Source organism: Athene cunicularia (assembly GCF_003259725.1).
Source record: "Athene cunicularia isolate RWA chromosome 7 unlocalized genomic scaffold, athCun1 chr7_part1, whole genome shotgun sequence".
Lineage (NCBI taxonomy): Eukaryota > Metazoa > Chordata > Aves > Strigiformes > Strigidae > Athene > Athene cunicularia.
Window position 1 is genome coordinate 37,799,886 of NW_020799107.1, and position 14,474 is coordinate 37,814,359.

General features: G+C 47.0%; 1 protein-coding gene across 2 annotated transcripts in view; it reads right to left on the reverse strand.

The window, feature by feature from the left end:
- The window catches only part of ACVR1 (activin A receptor type 1), a 62,412-nt gene that overhangs the window by 12,280 nt on the left and 35,658 nt on the right, over nucleotides 1-14,474 (reverse strand). For both annotated transcript variants that reach the window (XM_026852917.1, XM_026852918.1), the window contains exons 3-7: nucleotides 9,878-10,144; nucleotides 9,408-9,625; nucleotides 5,110-5,209; nucleotides 2,756-2,902; nucleotides 121-396 (exon numbers count right to left, since the gene is read on the reverse strand). In XM_026852917.1, the coding sequence (XP_026708718.1) occupies nucleotides 121-396; nucleotides 2,756-2,902; nucleotides 5,110-5,209; nucleotides 9,408-9,625; nucleotides 9,878-10,144 (1,008 nt within the window). The remainder of the gene's footprint in view (nucleotides 1-120; nucleotides 397-2,755; nucleotides 2,903-5,109; nucleotides 5,210-9,407; nucleotides 9,626-9,877; nucleotides 10,145-14,474) is intronic.

Sequence of the window (14,474 nt, forward strand, 5' to 3'; positions counted from 1 at the left end):
TCTCGCGGCTGCTGCAGCGCCCGCAGCGGGGCCGGGGCCGGGGCCGGGGCCGGCACCTCCCAGCTCCGACGGCCGGTGTCACCCAAGGTACCGAGCGCATGGGCGTGGAATCGAACCCACCTAAATCCGCTATGCAGCACTGTCCGTTTTTCTTCACGAGGATGTTTTTGCTCTTCAAGTCCCGGTGGGAGATGGCGGGCTTCCCCTGGGTTCCGAATATCTCTATGTGCAAATGTGCGAGCCCACTGGCTATGGAGAGGACGATGCGGAGGCAGCTGACGGTGTCCAGGGTAGTGAGCTGTAGGTAGTCGTACAGAGACCCCATCTCGTGGTAGTGGGTGATTAACCACAACTGGGTACTAGAGTTTCTGGAAGTCATATCAGACGCAATAAAACCTAGAAAGAGAGGAAGAAGAAAAGAGAAACAAGGTAAAAATCACAGAGCTCCTTCAAGACTTCCCCCATGTAAAGGATCAACACTACTAGGCCCCTCTTGCAATTTAAAACTCTGTTTAATTAAAACTGTTCCACAGCCGCACTGCACTGGAATCATACTGCAGGTATTGGTGTGATGAAAAAACAGCTGAGCATTCTGGAACTCTAACTCACGTCTACTCACAAGAACATATTTATGTATTTTGTCAGTCATACCAAACAACTACTCGTTGGGACCACAGACTTTAAAAAAATATTACATTTTTTCTCCTTCTTTTTGAAGGACTTGGGGGGTGTAGAAGTTTCCAGCTAAACAAAAAGACCACCAGGCTGCAGCACATGTGCTGACCACTCAACAGGATCACACTGGGAAGAAACAACACCTCACAAGTCATAAACAGTGATCTCCTTTTGTAAGGACAAGCAGCAGCCAGTGCAGGCTGATGAGAAAAGGGTTGAAGGCATTTCACGCACATGCCACAGACACTATCTAGCGTCACAGCTACATCCAAGGTAAGTCTCTCCAGAGACAGGCCAAGGGCTTGCTGTCCAAATGACCAAACAGGCTGACCAAATCCCACCCACCACAGGGACAACCCGCTCCGCAGTGACCAGTGCTGCGGGACTGCCGCAGCCTGGGGGATCAGACTATGGGGCTGCTCTGAACTGCTGCAGGCTCCAAACGCCGCATCTTAACGGCTCCCCAGCTCAGCCCCGGGCCGCAGCGAGCGCCAGAGGGCCAAGGGGAGAGAGTGGCAGCACCAGAAGATAACACAAAACAGTAGTAACTCTTCTCCTTTAAATACCAGACATGACAACTGCTGTGCAACTTCCAGGGAGAAGTAAGGCAGAGCGCCTCTATGCATCAGAGCTGCATTGTCACAATGGTTTTCTACAAAGGAACTGAGAAAAATTTCACTTCAAAACCCACGAACCTCAAAAACTGCTTTCAAAAAATGTTGTGTCTTAAAACTGAACCCAAAATTCAGGAGCAGCTCCCTCTGAATTTGTTGTTTATTGGCACACGGTTGACCTCAACAGCTTTAGCTGGGAAGCAGCAAAAGTTTTATTCCCAAGTTAGAGGAACAAATCATGTTTATTAAAAGCCCACATATGACATTTGTCAGCAAGAACACCCACTACTTTCTCTCCTGAAGTCAGATTTCTGCACAATGTGACACTTTTGTAATCTGTGATATTGTTTAATATCGCATCTAAAAAAATTCTATAAAATAGCCAGCAAATTTGACAGTTATTAAGAAAGACTAAACACAGACAGAGGAACATGGGAAATGTGTAATGTAATTTCAGCCAAGTTACTTGCTCTCTTGGGAAGGAAAGTTCAATAATTCACCTTTCAGGAGGCCACCAAATTATTTCAGTAGTAACAAAGGAGCTGTTTCAGGAAACATTAGACAAACATCAAGCAGGGTGAGCTATAGAGCCAAGTAATATTCTCTGACAAGAAACAAGAATAAGGAGCCCAAGTAAAGCTGATTGAAGACAGACAGATTGCGGGTGAGGTCGCGTCAGCACTCAGAATACACGCTGCTGCTTTTATTTGTAAAGGTGGCACACAAGTCCATACTAGGGATCAAAAAGGCCACTTAGACCTCAGCCATGGCTCACAACACCAAAAATCCATTTTCTAAGCTCTCAAAACTGAGCATACGAGGCAATACTTTCCTATTTACAGGGAAGTGAGATAGATCATACAGGGGCAACTATAGTTGAAGTTTAAACACCAAAGAAGCTTAGTTTGACCCTGAGCATAACAGTTAAACAGAAGAAAATAATGGATTCACACTGCACTTTATTCAGGCACAAGGAGAAGTAATCAAATATTTAAATCTCATTATAAACTCCTCCCCACTTTTTCTCCACTTCTCCCAGGTGAACTGAAGTTCTAAAAAAACACCCCATCTTCTCCACCTCACACCTTGTGCCACACGTTTGCCATTTGGCTGCCCTGCAGCAAGAGCTGCAGGGGTGAATCCCTAGCAGGCGGGTCTGTGGCACCTCCGTTCTTCTCTCCACACCGTGCTGCCAACAACTGGTTGACTGCTTCTTGCTGGAATATTGCAGGAGGACAATGATTCATGGTTGCTACACCACCTTCTCCAGTTGAGATTCAGATTTCGGCACCCTCCTGGCAAGCCTCCCCCTTAAAATTTCCCTTCAACTGTTTATCGCAAACACAAGAGCCTCATCTGAGTGGAAGGTACGTGGCAAACCTGCTGCGCTCTGCAGGGGCACTGCTCAGGTAACTCACCTTTACACCACCTGCACGAGGCTACGTGACTGAGGTTGTCCCACTTACCTAATATATTTTCATGCCGCAGCAATACAGTGTTGTACAATTCAGTTTCCCTGAACCAGGATTTTTCATCCCTAGAAGAGAAGATCTTCACAGCAACATTTTCTCCTTGCCACTGACCCCTCCAAACTTCTCCGTAACGGCCCTTTCCTGGTGGGGAAAAAAAACCACAGAAGCTGTCAACTAAGAGTCTTCACAGGGCAGGAGGGCAGGATTAGCTCATGGGATGGAAAATCAACAGTCATGGCCCGAATATCACACTGATGTAGTTTGATCACCCCTGCATACACTTTTTGCCACTTTACAGTCACTCTGTGATCCAGTCCCTGAAGTTTTTCTGTTTGTTTTCAAGCTCGAGCTCCGAGAACAGGGACCCTCCTCCTTGCACACTGGTCCAGTACTCAGAGTGTTTGTACCAGCAGGTGTAACCATTCAACCACCAGCACCGAAAGCGCTTTTGCAGCACCTGCAAGGCCAGTGCACACCACACAGACACAGCTAGGAATTCTGAAGCTAGGAGGACAGGAAGGATATATAATGCTGGGGATACAGCCTTTACATCAGCCCTTGCAAAACAGCCAGGCACACACAGTGCAGAATGAGGATTTAAAACCAAAACAAAAACCACAAAACAAAAAACCCACCCACAAAAGGATTAAAAAACCCCCTCGAAAAACCCAACCCCCCACCCCTGTCCCGTGGAGATCAGGACACACTGTCTGCACACCAAGCTTTTTACCCAAATACCTTAGAAGAAATGTATGAAATTATGAAGTACCCAAGAGCAAAGCAACATCCATGACAAGGCACAGCAGAGAAGCTCCGGTCACTGCCCCTTCCATCACAGCCCGAACACGACAGCCTCAGGCTTCGTGCAACAAGCTGTGCTAGAGCTGACCACTGTAAACATCCAAACCGCGGCTCAGCGGTCTCTGGGGGCACGCAGGAACCCACAGCAGGTACAACCAAATGAGGAGACACCCTGTGCTGGTGTCTCAGTGCTGTCACCCAGAAGAGACTCCCTTGCACAAGCGCTTTCATCTGGTTCTGCTGCACAGGCTAAAACACATGCTCTCTGGAAATTGTGCCAGTCTGAGTTAACTTGGGAGCAGGCGTAATTCCAGAGACATACTATTCACACGTATATACTCCCACAAAAAAATGTCTCCATGTCACAGGCAAAATCATCATCCATATCATATTCTACAGTTTCTGATGAAAAGAAATCGCAGAGCATCAGAGGATGTACACTTGGATTTTATGCAAGTGTGAACGTTTGTGCCTACTCAATACATGCCATAAGCCAAAAGCACAGAAACACTGGTAAAATGTAGGCCCAGTCCCTATAGATTCACAGATTCATCTGGTTTAGTCAGGCTTGATTTAACACCCTGATGAGTTAAAACTTCTAGTGACTTACTAGAAGGTGTTAACCTGTTCCGAGTTCAAATCACTGAAGCAACAGCATAACACATATTGAAAACAGGCTTTTTTTCCTGCTAGAATCAATCATTATCATGCCTTCCTCACCACTCCAGTACCAGTAAGGCATCTTGGTTCAATATCGCTGCCTCAGGGTATCTTTGACCCAAATGCTTCCTAAAATTACTAAATTCAATTTTAACACTATTCAATTAATTTTTATATATGCTGAAGAAAAAATTAATGGCTCTGTAAAATTAACACTGAAGTCCTGCAAAAAAACTAAAGACCCAGAAGAGTTTTAGGGAAGAATTACTAGAGAGATTCTCTCTTTCAGAGGGAAAAGAGCAGGAGCACCTCACTGCCTGCACGGTCCCAAAGCAACAGTGCAGAGCAAGGAAACTGCAAAACATTCGTGTTCCCATTTTCATGGCACAAAATCACAGGGTTTTTACCGTGGGGCTTGGCTTTGTTTTTAAATGCCATGTTAGCCACTTTGCTTGATGCTTTAAGTCCAGATCTCAAATCCAGATGATCCTTTCTTAATTCTAAAGCTTTCTAATTGAACACCATTTAATGAACAGAAGTTTCACAGTTTGACAGCTTCAAACTTCAAGTTGAGCTTGCTTTTCTAAAAGCAGTTTATTTAGTTTACAAAGTACCCAGACAAGCCTAGTTTCTATTTTCTAACATCGCTGAACAAAGCTTAAATTTTGCAATGACAAAGCACAGATAATATTTGTCCCTTTCATCTGAAAGGCATTTTTTCACTTCACTTTCCAAAACCAAGTGTGTTCCATAAACCAAAGCCTGAGGAGTTTCATATATTATATAAGCAACTGAGGAAAACCAGTTGATTAGGATGGGAGATAAAGCTTTCTCTCTGCATTCATTACCAAGACTTGGCACTAGATGTGAACAAGAATTATACTAACCTACACACTCTACAAGTGTGATCTGCCGAGCCACCGTTCTTTGCACCAAGAAAGGAAGTCCAGAACCACTTCCAGATGTGCAGGAATGGTCCAATAAATCCTGTTCAAGAAGAAAAGCAGAAGTTTACACCTCATGAGAAACCACCATTTTTCTCCATTCGAACGCACAAAGGTGCACCACGGCACAGGATGGGTTCAGTTCAAAGTCCCTGGCATCTCAAGGGCTCTGGCGATGCCGTTCACTCGCTGAGGACACAGACACTGCTGCTCTCACTGCACAGGTGGACAGAGAACGCTCTTCCCAAGGTTCTACCACTATGAGAAACGTCCCGTGCGTAGAAGAGACTGGCAGGGGAGCTGTAACTCGGGCATAATCGCCTTCTGCTGGAAGTTCGACAAACAACACAGGAAGGAACAGCAAACAAATCACATATCATTTCATTCTCAGATCTCTTATTCTGTCTCTATCTTATACTTGGCATTACAGTATTATTTTGTTTAATAAATAGATTATCTTGTTTAATAAATAAGTTACAATAAATTTACTGCCTGTGAACCTGGAAGCTCACCCACAGCCTCCCAGCTAGCCTCTGTAGTGAAATTCCACCCTTTTTCAGCACTTTGTTGTTCTCTCACTTAGCTTGTGCTCCCTCAATTCTGTAGGTCACCTATCTCAAATAGGTTAATATCAACTTCTCCCCCCCCAAAAAATTACTATGACTTGTGATAATCTGAACCACGTCAAAAAGAAACAGCCTTACTTTCTCTGACTTCTATACTTAAGACCTTCATCTCTACACAGTTAACAGAAAAAACCCCAGCATTTACTTTTGAACATTCCTGCAGACTTTCCCCATTCCTCCCAGCAAAGATGACTACTAGGGCACAGCACCACAGACATGTTCTCACTAACCAGAGCTAAGGTCACACCCCAGCCCCACCGATCTGTGGCATTAGATACTCTCAAAATCTATTTTACAAATCCCTGTGAATAAACATGTATTAGCAACGGGCATTCAGAACTGTGAACTTTTATTACTGTAAACACTTTAGGAATAGCCACAGCTGAAAGTTTCTAACTGAAATGGTAAGACAGATAAAACCAACATATTCCTGCGACGCAACCTGCCTTTTCAGCACCTTCCTAATCCCCTGCCTGCCCACAATTTGTGCTCAGCTGACCATTCTGTCCGAAGTAACATGGGGAGGGGAATCATTTTTGCTGAAGCCCTCCAGACAGGCGTCTCTCGGGCGGCTCTCCACAGGTCCTGTGCCACACTCCTCACACTCACCTACTAAAAGCCACGTGGCACCTTCATGCCACTGGACACCTGTTTCAGCAGCCAAATCCCAACCATAAGTGCTAACAATTGATTTAGTCACAGAGAAGAGAAAGGAAATCGCGCAATGCCATGCAGTTGTGCAGGCAGCCTGCCAGGTTGCTAGTCCCTGCCCCAAATTAGAACTTCTTTCAAAGACAACACCCAAACAATTTATTGTAAGTCTCCTTGCCTAAAAAAAAAAAAAAAAAAAAAAAAAAAGCCATTCTGTGGTAAGTCAGTCATGGGAAGTTTTGATCCAAACTATTCAAGTTTGGTGCAGTTAGTCATAACTGAAAACGATTTTAAAATAAACAACGTGTACACTAGATATGTCATTGATACTCCTGAAAATTTTCTATAAGGAGTCCTTCTAAAAAAGCTTTTATCAGTTCCTTGTATTTTTAGTGCATGGAAATGAGACTTTAAACTGTAAGATTATAAAAAACTGTGAGATCCTAATTGAATGTTAAAATTCTATTAGTCTTTTAAAATGCTAATACCCAGCTACTTTTATGGCTAGGGCATCCATACTAATTCAAAGCATTAACAACTGTTATTACTGGACTTTTTTTTCCTTCGCAAAGGAAAAGAGGATAAAAAACTAAAAGCACAATCAACTTTCAAATATTTCCAGCAAACTCCATACTGGACTTTAACCAGATCCGATGAAATCTCACTTCTCCTAACAATTTTTTTAAATGAGTGCTCAAGAAAAAGATAATTCAAGAATGAGAGGAGATTGCTATTTTGCTTTTTAATACAAACTGAAAGCTCATTTTCCTTCCTGCTTGTATCAGAAGAAAAAAACCCCAAACTAACAACACACTCAACTTTGACAAAACCCTCATCTGCAGCAACTGTAAAAACAAGATTTGAAGAGGACACAGCTCTTTCCATTCCCCATTAGGAAGCTTAGGGCTTTAAAGCATTTGTTACACTGTGGAGACTAATCCTCAATGTAAACTAATCTAATGTGTAACAAAACCAGCAATTTAAAGCACACAATGGAGAAGAAAAATCCGGAATTTAAAAAGACTTAAGTGTTCAGATGAACATTTAGAAACAAGGAACTATCAATTACTTTTTTTAGACCAGCAGCACTCAGGAGGCACACCAGAGGCACTGCAATCACAGAGCTAAGCGGGTCTGACAGCTGAGAACAAAACAAAATAGCTCCTTTAGACCAAACTTTTACAGTGAGCAACTTCTCCAATTTCTTGTAAAAATAGTTTTAATTTACTCTTCTCCGGTTCAATCACCGTTTCCAAGTAACATTAAATGACGTTAAGTGCAAAAAGGTTTGCAAATGGAATGGAAATGGTCTTGCACTGACAAAAGATAAAAGAGCTGGTTAAGAGCTGAAGTCGGTGCTCAACGACAGATAACCAGTTGTACCCATCCCTGGTTCATGGTGAATGTATCAAAACTGGCTGTTTTAAGAATCAGTCCTCCTGGGCTCATTAGAGACAGCCAAATGCATCTGAAAAAAATCAGGTGAAGCAAACCAGCAGGGCAGGAGCAGAAAGCTGCTGCAGGCCGCACCACCCTTGAGCCTGCAGCCAGGTTTCAGGCTCTAGGAGGGAGAGAGGCTGTTCCCACTGCTCTGCCTTACCAGGGGGATTAGTGCTGGAAAGCCAAGCTCTGGTACCAGCACGGCCACCCTGAGGCCCTCTGGATGCAGCTCTTCCTCTGACTGCACCCAAAAGCAGTGCCCTTTATGAGGGTACTACAGGTGAGGTGAACCGGGGTAGCAGACCTAGAGGAGTGTTATACATATGGTAGTATAAAGGGACACCGGGATACTAGGAGTGGAGTGAACTAGAAGCAAATCTGCCTCTCTCCCAGCCTCCAAGAACATTCAGCTCAGGGACTTACTTAGCTGATTTTTTTTTCCCAAAATGTGTTTAACATACAGTCTTCTCATCCGTTGCTCTCTGAATGTATACAAACCTGTAGCATCTAGAAAAATCATTGGGCTAAGGAAGATACCGAAGGTAATCCCTCACTTAAATTTCTGTTTCTCTCTCCTACAGACAGAAATGCAACCCAAAACACAGAAAGAAAATAGCTAGTCAATTTATTTTAGTAGCATACTATTAAAAATCTTTGTCCTTTGGACCGTTTTTGTTTAGCCACTTTTCAACCCTGCAGTGAAAGCACATGATGGCAGGAAAGCACTAAAAGTGTTTTCCAGCCTCTTCATGTTGAAGAGATTTTATCTTAGAAATGCAAGAAGGAAACTTCCCTTTGCATTGGTCTCAGAAACAAACACTCAGACTGCCTCTGAAGCCTCACTTGCTCAGTTTCGATAAAACATGAGAAAGCTGCTGGGAACACTTTTTCTTTGGGCCTTAAGTTAAGATACATTAACTCTCTAAAAAGGAAGCACTTCCCCATGTCATTTTATTTTCCAGAGACTGTGTAAACAAGAACTTATTTTAAAAAGTGGTTTTTGAATAAGCGGTTCTCATTTCTTAAAAGTCCTATCACTCTTCTGTCAACAAAAGTTCACTAATTTCCTAGTCATGCAAGAACCCTTCTACTAAGATCATGGGAGTCAGGTTTGAAGTTTTTAAAAGTTAAAAATATCTGTCTATCTTCTCCTTCCCATAACATCACACCTCTTTCAGGCAGCCTTTTCCACATCAAAGGTGCAGTACATTTTTCATATCACTTCAGGCTACCCACCAACCAGGCATACTGTTCTGCTGCTCAGACACTGCTTTCAGAAGCACGAACGGTTTGCCTCTGGTTTACAGCAATTCTCCAGGTCAAAGGAGCTGTACCTGCAAAAGCTATCTTCTGGTTGCACTCCACTGCAAGCAGAGGGATGTCACCACAGGAGCCCTGATGCTACGTGGCATCCCCCGGCAGCAAAAGCTCCTGTTACTGATGTGGCCACCTCTGGAGGGTACGAGCTGGGAGCTCAGAGTGAAGAGCTCACACTAATTTTCTCCATGCACACAGGTTACTTACTGCCAACGTGCTGTCTCCAACATTTGAGGCAATGAGTCCCTCAATTGTGCCATATTCTGCATCCCTAGAATTGAGCCTCTCCATATGGTTCTTCTGTATTCTCCGGATGATCAGCACAGCTACTGCAGAGAAAACTATCAGCACGATCACAGGAGCCAGTATAACGATGATTAGTGTCTCCATGCTGTAACCCGCAGCTTCTCCTTGAAAGGTTTGCCCTTGGAAAGGAGGGAGGAGAGGAGAGGAAAAGAAAAAGAAAAAAAAAAGAGATTAAAAAAATCTCTCGGTCATGGGAGGTGTTCCAGCGGGCCCTGGCGGGGAATAATGCAAGACCAGACCTCACGGCCTTGCTTAGACCCTTGCTTTAACCCTTGCTTTCACTAGCTCTGAACCCATCTTGCTCCCAGCAAGTTAGCCAAAAGCCGACCCCTTTCTTCCTTGTCAAAATTCACTATTTATTAACCTCTCACCTTTAGAGGAGGGCAATTGTGCGGTGATGTTCATGTTGCACAGGTATCCTTGGCAGCACTCGACAGCCTGGTCAGGAGAGGGAGGTGTTTTGCAGGTCATTTTCCCTTGTTCGTAGACTTGGAAGCAGCCTTTCTGGTAAACCTTAGCACCGTCATTAATGCTCAGGGAAGCAAAACACTGCTGGCCTTGGCAACGATCCCCATTCCCACAGGACATGCCTTCACACACGCATTCGTAGTGGACCATATTTAGCTTCAGTTCATCATCTGTAGAAGGGGAGAGTTGAGGAAAAACACCGTCTTATTCTTAGTTTCAGTTCTAGAGAGATAATGAAATCATTAGACAATAAACCCCTTTGTTTAAAGGGAGAAACATTACTTGCAGCTAGTGCTGAAGAACCACCAAGTAGGAGCTAACGACGGCAATTCAGCCGTTTCAGCAAGACAAAGATGTGGGCTTGCACCATCAAAGAAATACCAGTCGTATCTGCTCGCTCCAAGTACTCAAATTTCAAGAGTTCAGTGACATTTTACATCACCTCTGGCAAACACACTACTGCGGGTACACAGCACGGGAGGGTCATCTCCACAGAGACACTCAGCAGAGGGAAAAATCCTAACAGTGTAAATTCAAAACAGATTTGCTAAACCACATTATAATTCTGTATGGAAATAGCTATTCTCGAGCATTCCGGAAATTACTTTAAATCAAATTAAGGCCATTTAAATTTGCAGTGGACACAGCTACGTAGGATTTAGCAGGTTTAACTAGCTTGCTTGAGAAGTAAATCTGGACGGACTTCCCCAGGGAGAAGGCTCTGAGCAGTACCTTGCCCGTCTCAGTAACCACAGATGTATAAAGTAAAGCGAGAGGCAGCACACCCTGTCAGCAGGTACGACACCTCCCTTCTAAACCCAGGTGCTTCAGCTAAGGAAAAGGAAGAACTTATAAGTGAACGTACAGAGTAGGAAACTGAACTAAGTATTCTCAGAAAAGCGTGCAGAGACGCCTAGGCGGTAACACCCCCTCTGCCAGAGCCCCTCTCAGGAAGGGCACCGGGTCGCTGCGGCCTCTGCGGGCGAGTCCGCTGGTCCCGGGCGGCTCAGAGGAACCTGGGGCGCCGCAGGAACCCGGGGCGCCCGCAGGAACCCGGGGCGCCACGCAGGAACCCGGGGTGCCACGCAGGAACCCGGGGTGCCCGCAGCCACCTGCTCACTGATGGCGGAGGCAGGAGGCTGTCAAGGACAGAGCAAGGCACCGCTCCCTGTTACACACACACGTTTATGGCTGCTTAACTCGTATTTACATTCTCTTTTTCAGTTCTAACACACAAGAAACATTTCCAGGCACAACTACAGGGGACGCTCCTAAAATAGGAGCTGAGCATACCCCGCGTTGGCCTTTCTCAAGCCTATCATTAGTCTGTCCACTGGGAATATAACGCAGTTTGTCTTCCGCTTTGTTTTCCTCCCATCCTCCTGCAATGAACAAATAGACAAATATAATTTTCCATTTCTGAACCACTAACAAAAACTAAATTAGGGAAAGAATCCTGAAATCAGACAGCATCTGTCACATTGATTGATTTCAAGTACTGGTATACACATACCAACTAATGAGTTTGCCAATTTTGTGGAATTTTTTTAAAAAGAAAAAATACGCCAAACATTCCTATAATCAAAGTTCTGTTCCTTCTCCCATGACAGCAGCAATACAACACAACCGGTATCGTAACACCCAAGGCCTCGATCTTGGCTTGGCTGGCTGGAACTGCCGGAGGCATTCAGAGCCAGACACCTCCGTGGGTCACGTCCTGCCCCAGAGCGCCCAAGGCCCGCACCCCCGGCAGGGACAGCCCTCCCTGGAGCCGCAGGGGTCTCGGCCCCTCCAGCGAGCGGGCTGCTCCCGATGCCACTGACAACCAGTGGCCTGCGAGCAGAGCCGAGGGCTGCAGGCCACAGGAACAGGCAGTTGGGCTCTGAAGGAGCGGCAGAAACAGGAGCTATAGAGAGCAGGACGGCGAGCCCACCCTCCAACAGCCGCACCGAGCCTACAAGGAAACTTCATCTGGTTTGCAGCCCAATCCAGCCTAACGCTCCCACCTCTTCTCTTGACCCAAGAACCCTGCAAGACTGAGCAAACCTGATGCAGCCAGTGGAGTAGTTCTGGCAGAAAACTACCTCCCCTCACATGGCACCTCTTGGAGGAGCTCTGTGATCCCCAAACGGGCCAGGAACGACTGTGCAGCCTTGGCCCGCAGAGCAAACCTGCCATCCCTTACGAGACGTGAATGAAGGCACTGCGACTCCTCCCGAGGACTGCTCTGGTCTGAAAACAGGGAGAGCAGGGCAACATCACACACCGGCTGCAGAGCCACTGAACAGAGCACAAAGACAGGTAACACTGATTACATACATGTGAGCTGCTGCACATCCTGATGTGTCCGCCACCAACACAACTACCTGCTGTAAAAATTAGACATTTCTGGTGAAGAACTCCTGGGTTCGAAAGGGAAACACTCTCCTTCATGACTTGTTACTATTACTTATGCCCAGACTGCTCCTTTACTCGGTGGGTTTTCCAACCCTGTGGTATATTACCAGCCAGCCTTTCCCTCCCTAGTGCTCCTGCAGTGCCACACAAAAACATCAGCTGAGCTTCACCCAAAGAGGAAGGCTCATGCAGGCTGCAGGACCAGCCTGAGCACTGACTGTGCCCTCCCGTCCCTGCCTCTGCCAGCCACCAGGGAAGGCAGAGCCACAGGCCAGAAGCCCGAGAGCAGACGGGGCGATGCCTCAGTGGCCACGGCACCGCACCCAGAGCCTGCCGCTGCCCACAGAGCTGGCGCGAAGGGCTGAATGTTCCCGGCACAGCCCAGAGAGCAGCCCGCTGCACCGGCACGGCACAGCCCCCCCGGGCACACGGCGAGCCTGGAGCAGGGGCAGAGCTAGATGGGGTGATACTCCTCCACAGCTCATGAGGGCAACTCGGGGGGCCAGTCTGCAGGACAGACGTGACCAGCAAATGCCATAGGCCAGCTACGATCAAGGGGTGCTGGCTGAAGCAGATGAACCCCCCCAGCGTACGCTCAGGGGTCTCCCTCTCCTCAACAGCCCCAGGCTGTCCGGCCGGCTACGGCCACGGTGGTTGGGCACATGCACAGGCAAGCAGCCCAGCTTAAAAATACTTCCATGACCTAAAGACAGTCACTGTGTGTATTTGTTTTGTAATACACGGACTCAGCGCTGTGCTTCTGGCCCATATATACTGTGCACACACACACAAAATGTGACTTACTATGCAAAGATAGAGATTAGCATTAACTTCTCATTGACTAGTTTATTAGTTCATTATTAGGAAAGCGTCAAAATGGAAGCTCTTTTATTTTGTTTGCTTATTCACTTTGTGAAAGTCAATTTGGAGAGCTGACTAATTATCTAGGTATTTCAAGAGAACAAGAACCAAGACACTCCACATTTTAATCAGTAAACTGGCAGGTCCAGTGTCTAAACCCCGGGGGACTGCACAGGCCATGTCACACGGCCTCAGGCGTGCCTGCCCCCAGGACACCAAACTGCAAGACCCCAAGAACCCGGGTTAGAGATATCCAAGTGTCTCTCTCTCCTTGCACCTCTACAACATTTCTGCATGGAGTTTATGTCTCACAACCCCTTACCAATCTGGAGAGTTTTACTTCACATTTCATATCCAATTCCTGGACTATAAACATTGTTAACTGGGAAAACACCAAACAACTTCTCTCCAAGGAGAGAAGGGCTGTCACGAGCCCCAGGGCTCAGTTTTGGGGCCGCTCCTGTTTAACATCTTTATTGATGATCCGGACAAGGGGATCGAGTGTCCCCTCAGTCAGTTTGCAGATGACACCCAGCTGGGTGGGAGTGTTGAACTCTCGAGGGCAGGGAGGCTGCAGAGAGACCTGGTCAGGCTGGAGCCACGAGCTGAGCCCAACTGGGGAGTTTCACTAAGGGCAAGTGCCGGGGGCTGCCCTTGGGCCACAAAAACCCCCAGGGGGGCTACAGGCCTGGGGAGGAGTGGCTGGAGAGCTGCCGGTCAGAGAGGGACTGGGGGGGTGAGAATGAGCCAGAGAGTGCCCAGGGGGCCAAGGAGGGCAACAGTGTGGCCAGCAGGGACAGGGAAGGGATCTGAGCCCTGGGCTCGGCACTGGGGAGGCTGCCCCTCGATTCCTGGGTTCAGTGTTGGGCCCCTCACCCCAAAAAGGCCATTGAATGACTCGAGCGTGGCCAGAGAAGGGCAACGGAGCTGGGGCAGGGTCTGGAGCACAGGTCTGCTGGGGAGCAGCTGGGGGAACTGGGGGGGTTCAGTCTGGAGAAGAGGAGGCTGAGGGGAGACCTCCTGGCCCTCGGCAACTCCCTGCCAGGAGGGGGCAGAGAGGGGGGATGAGTCTCTGGAGCCAAGGCCCCAGCGCCAGGCCCCGAGGGAATGGCCTCAAGCTGCCCAGGGCAGGGTCAGGCTGGCTCTGAGGAAGGATTTCTGTGCAGAAGGGGCTGTTGGGCGTTGGAATGGGCTGCCCAGGGCAGGGGGAGTCCCTGGGATCCCTGGAGGGGTTGAAGCTGT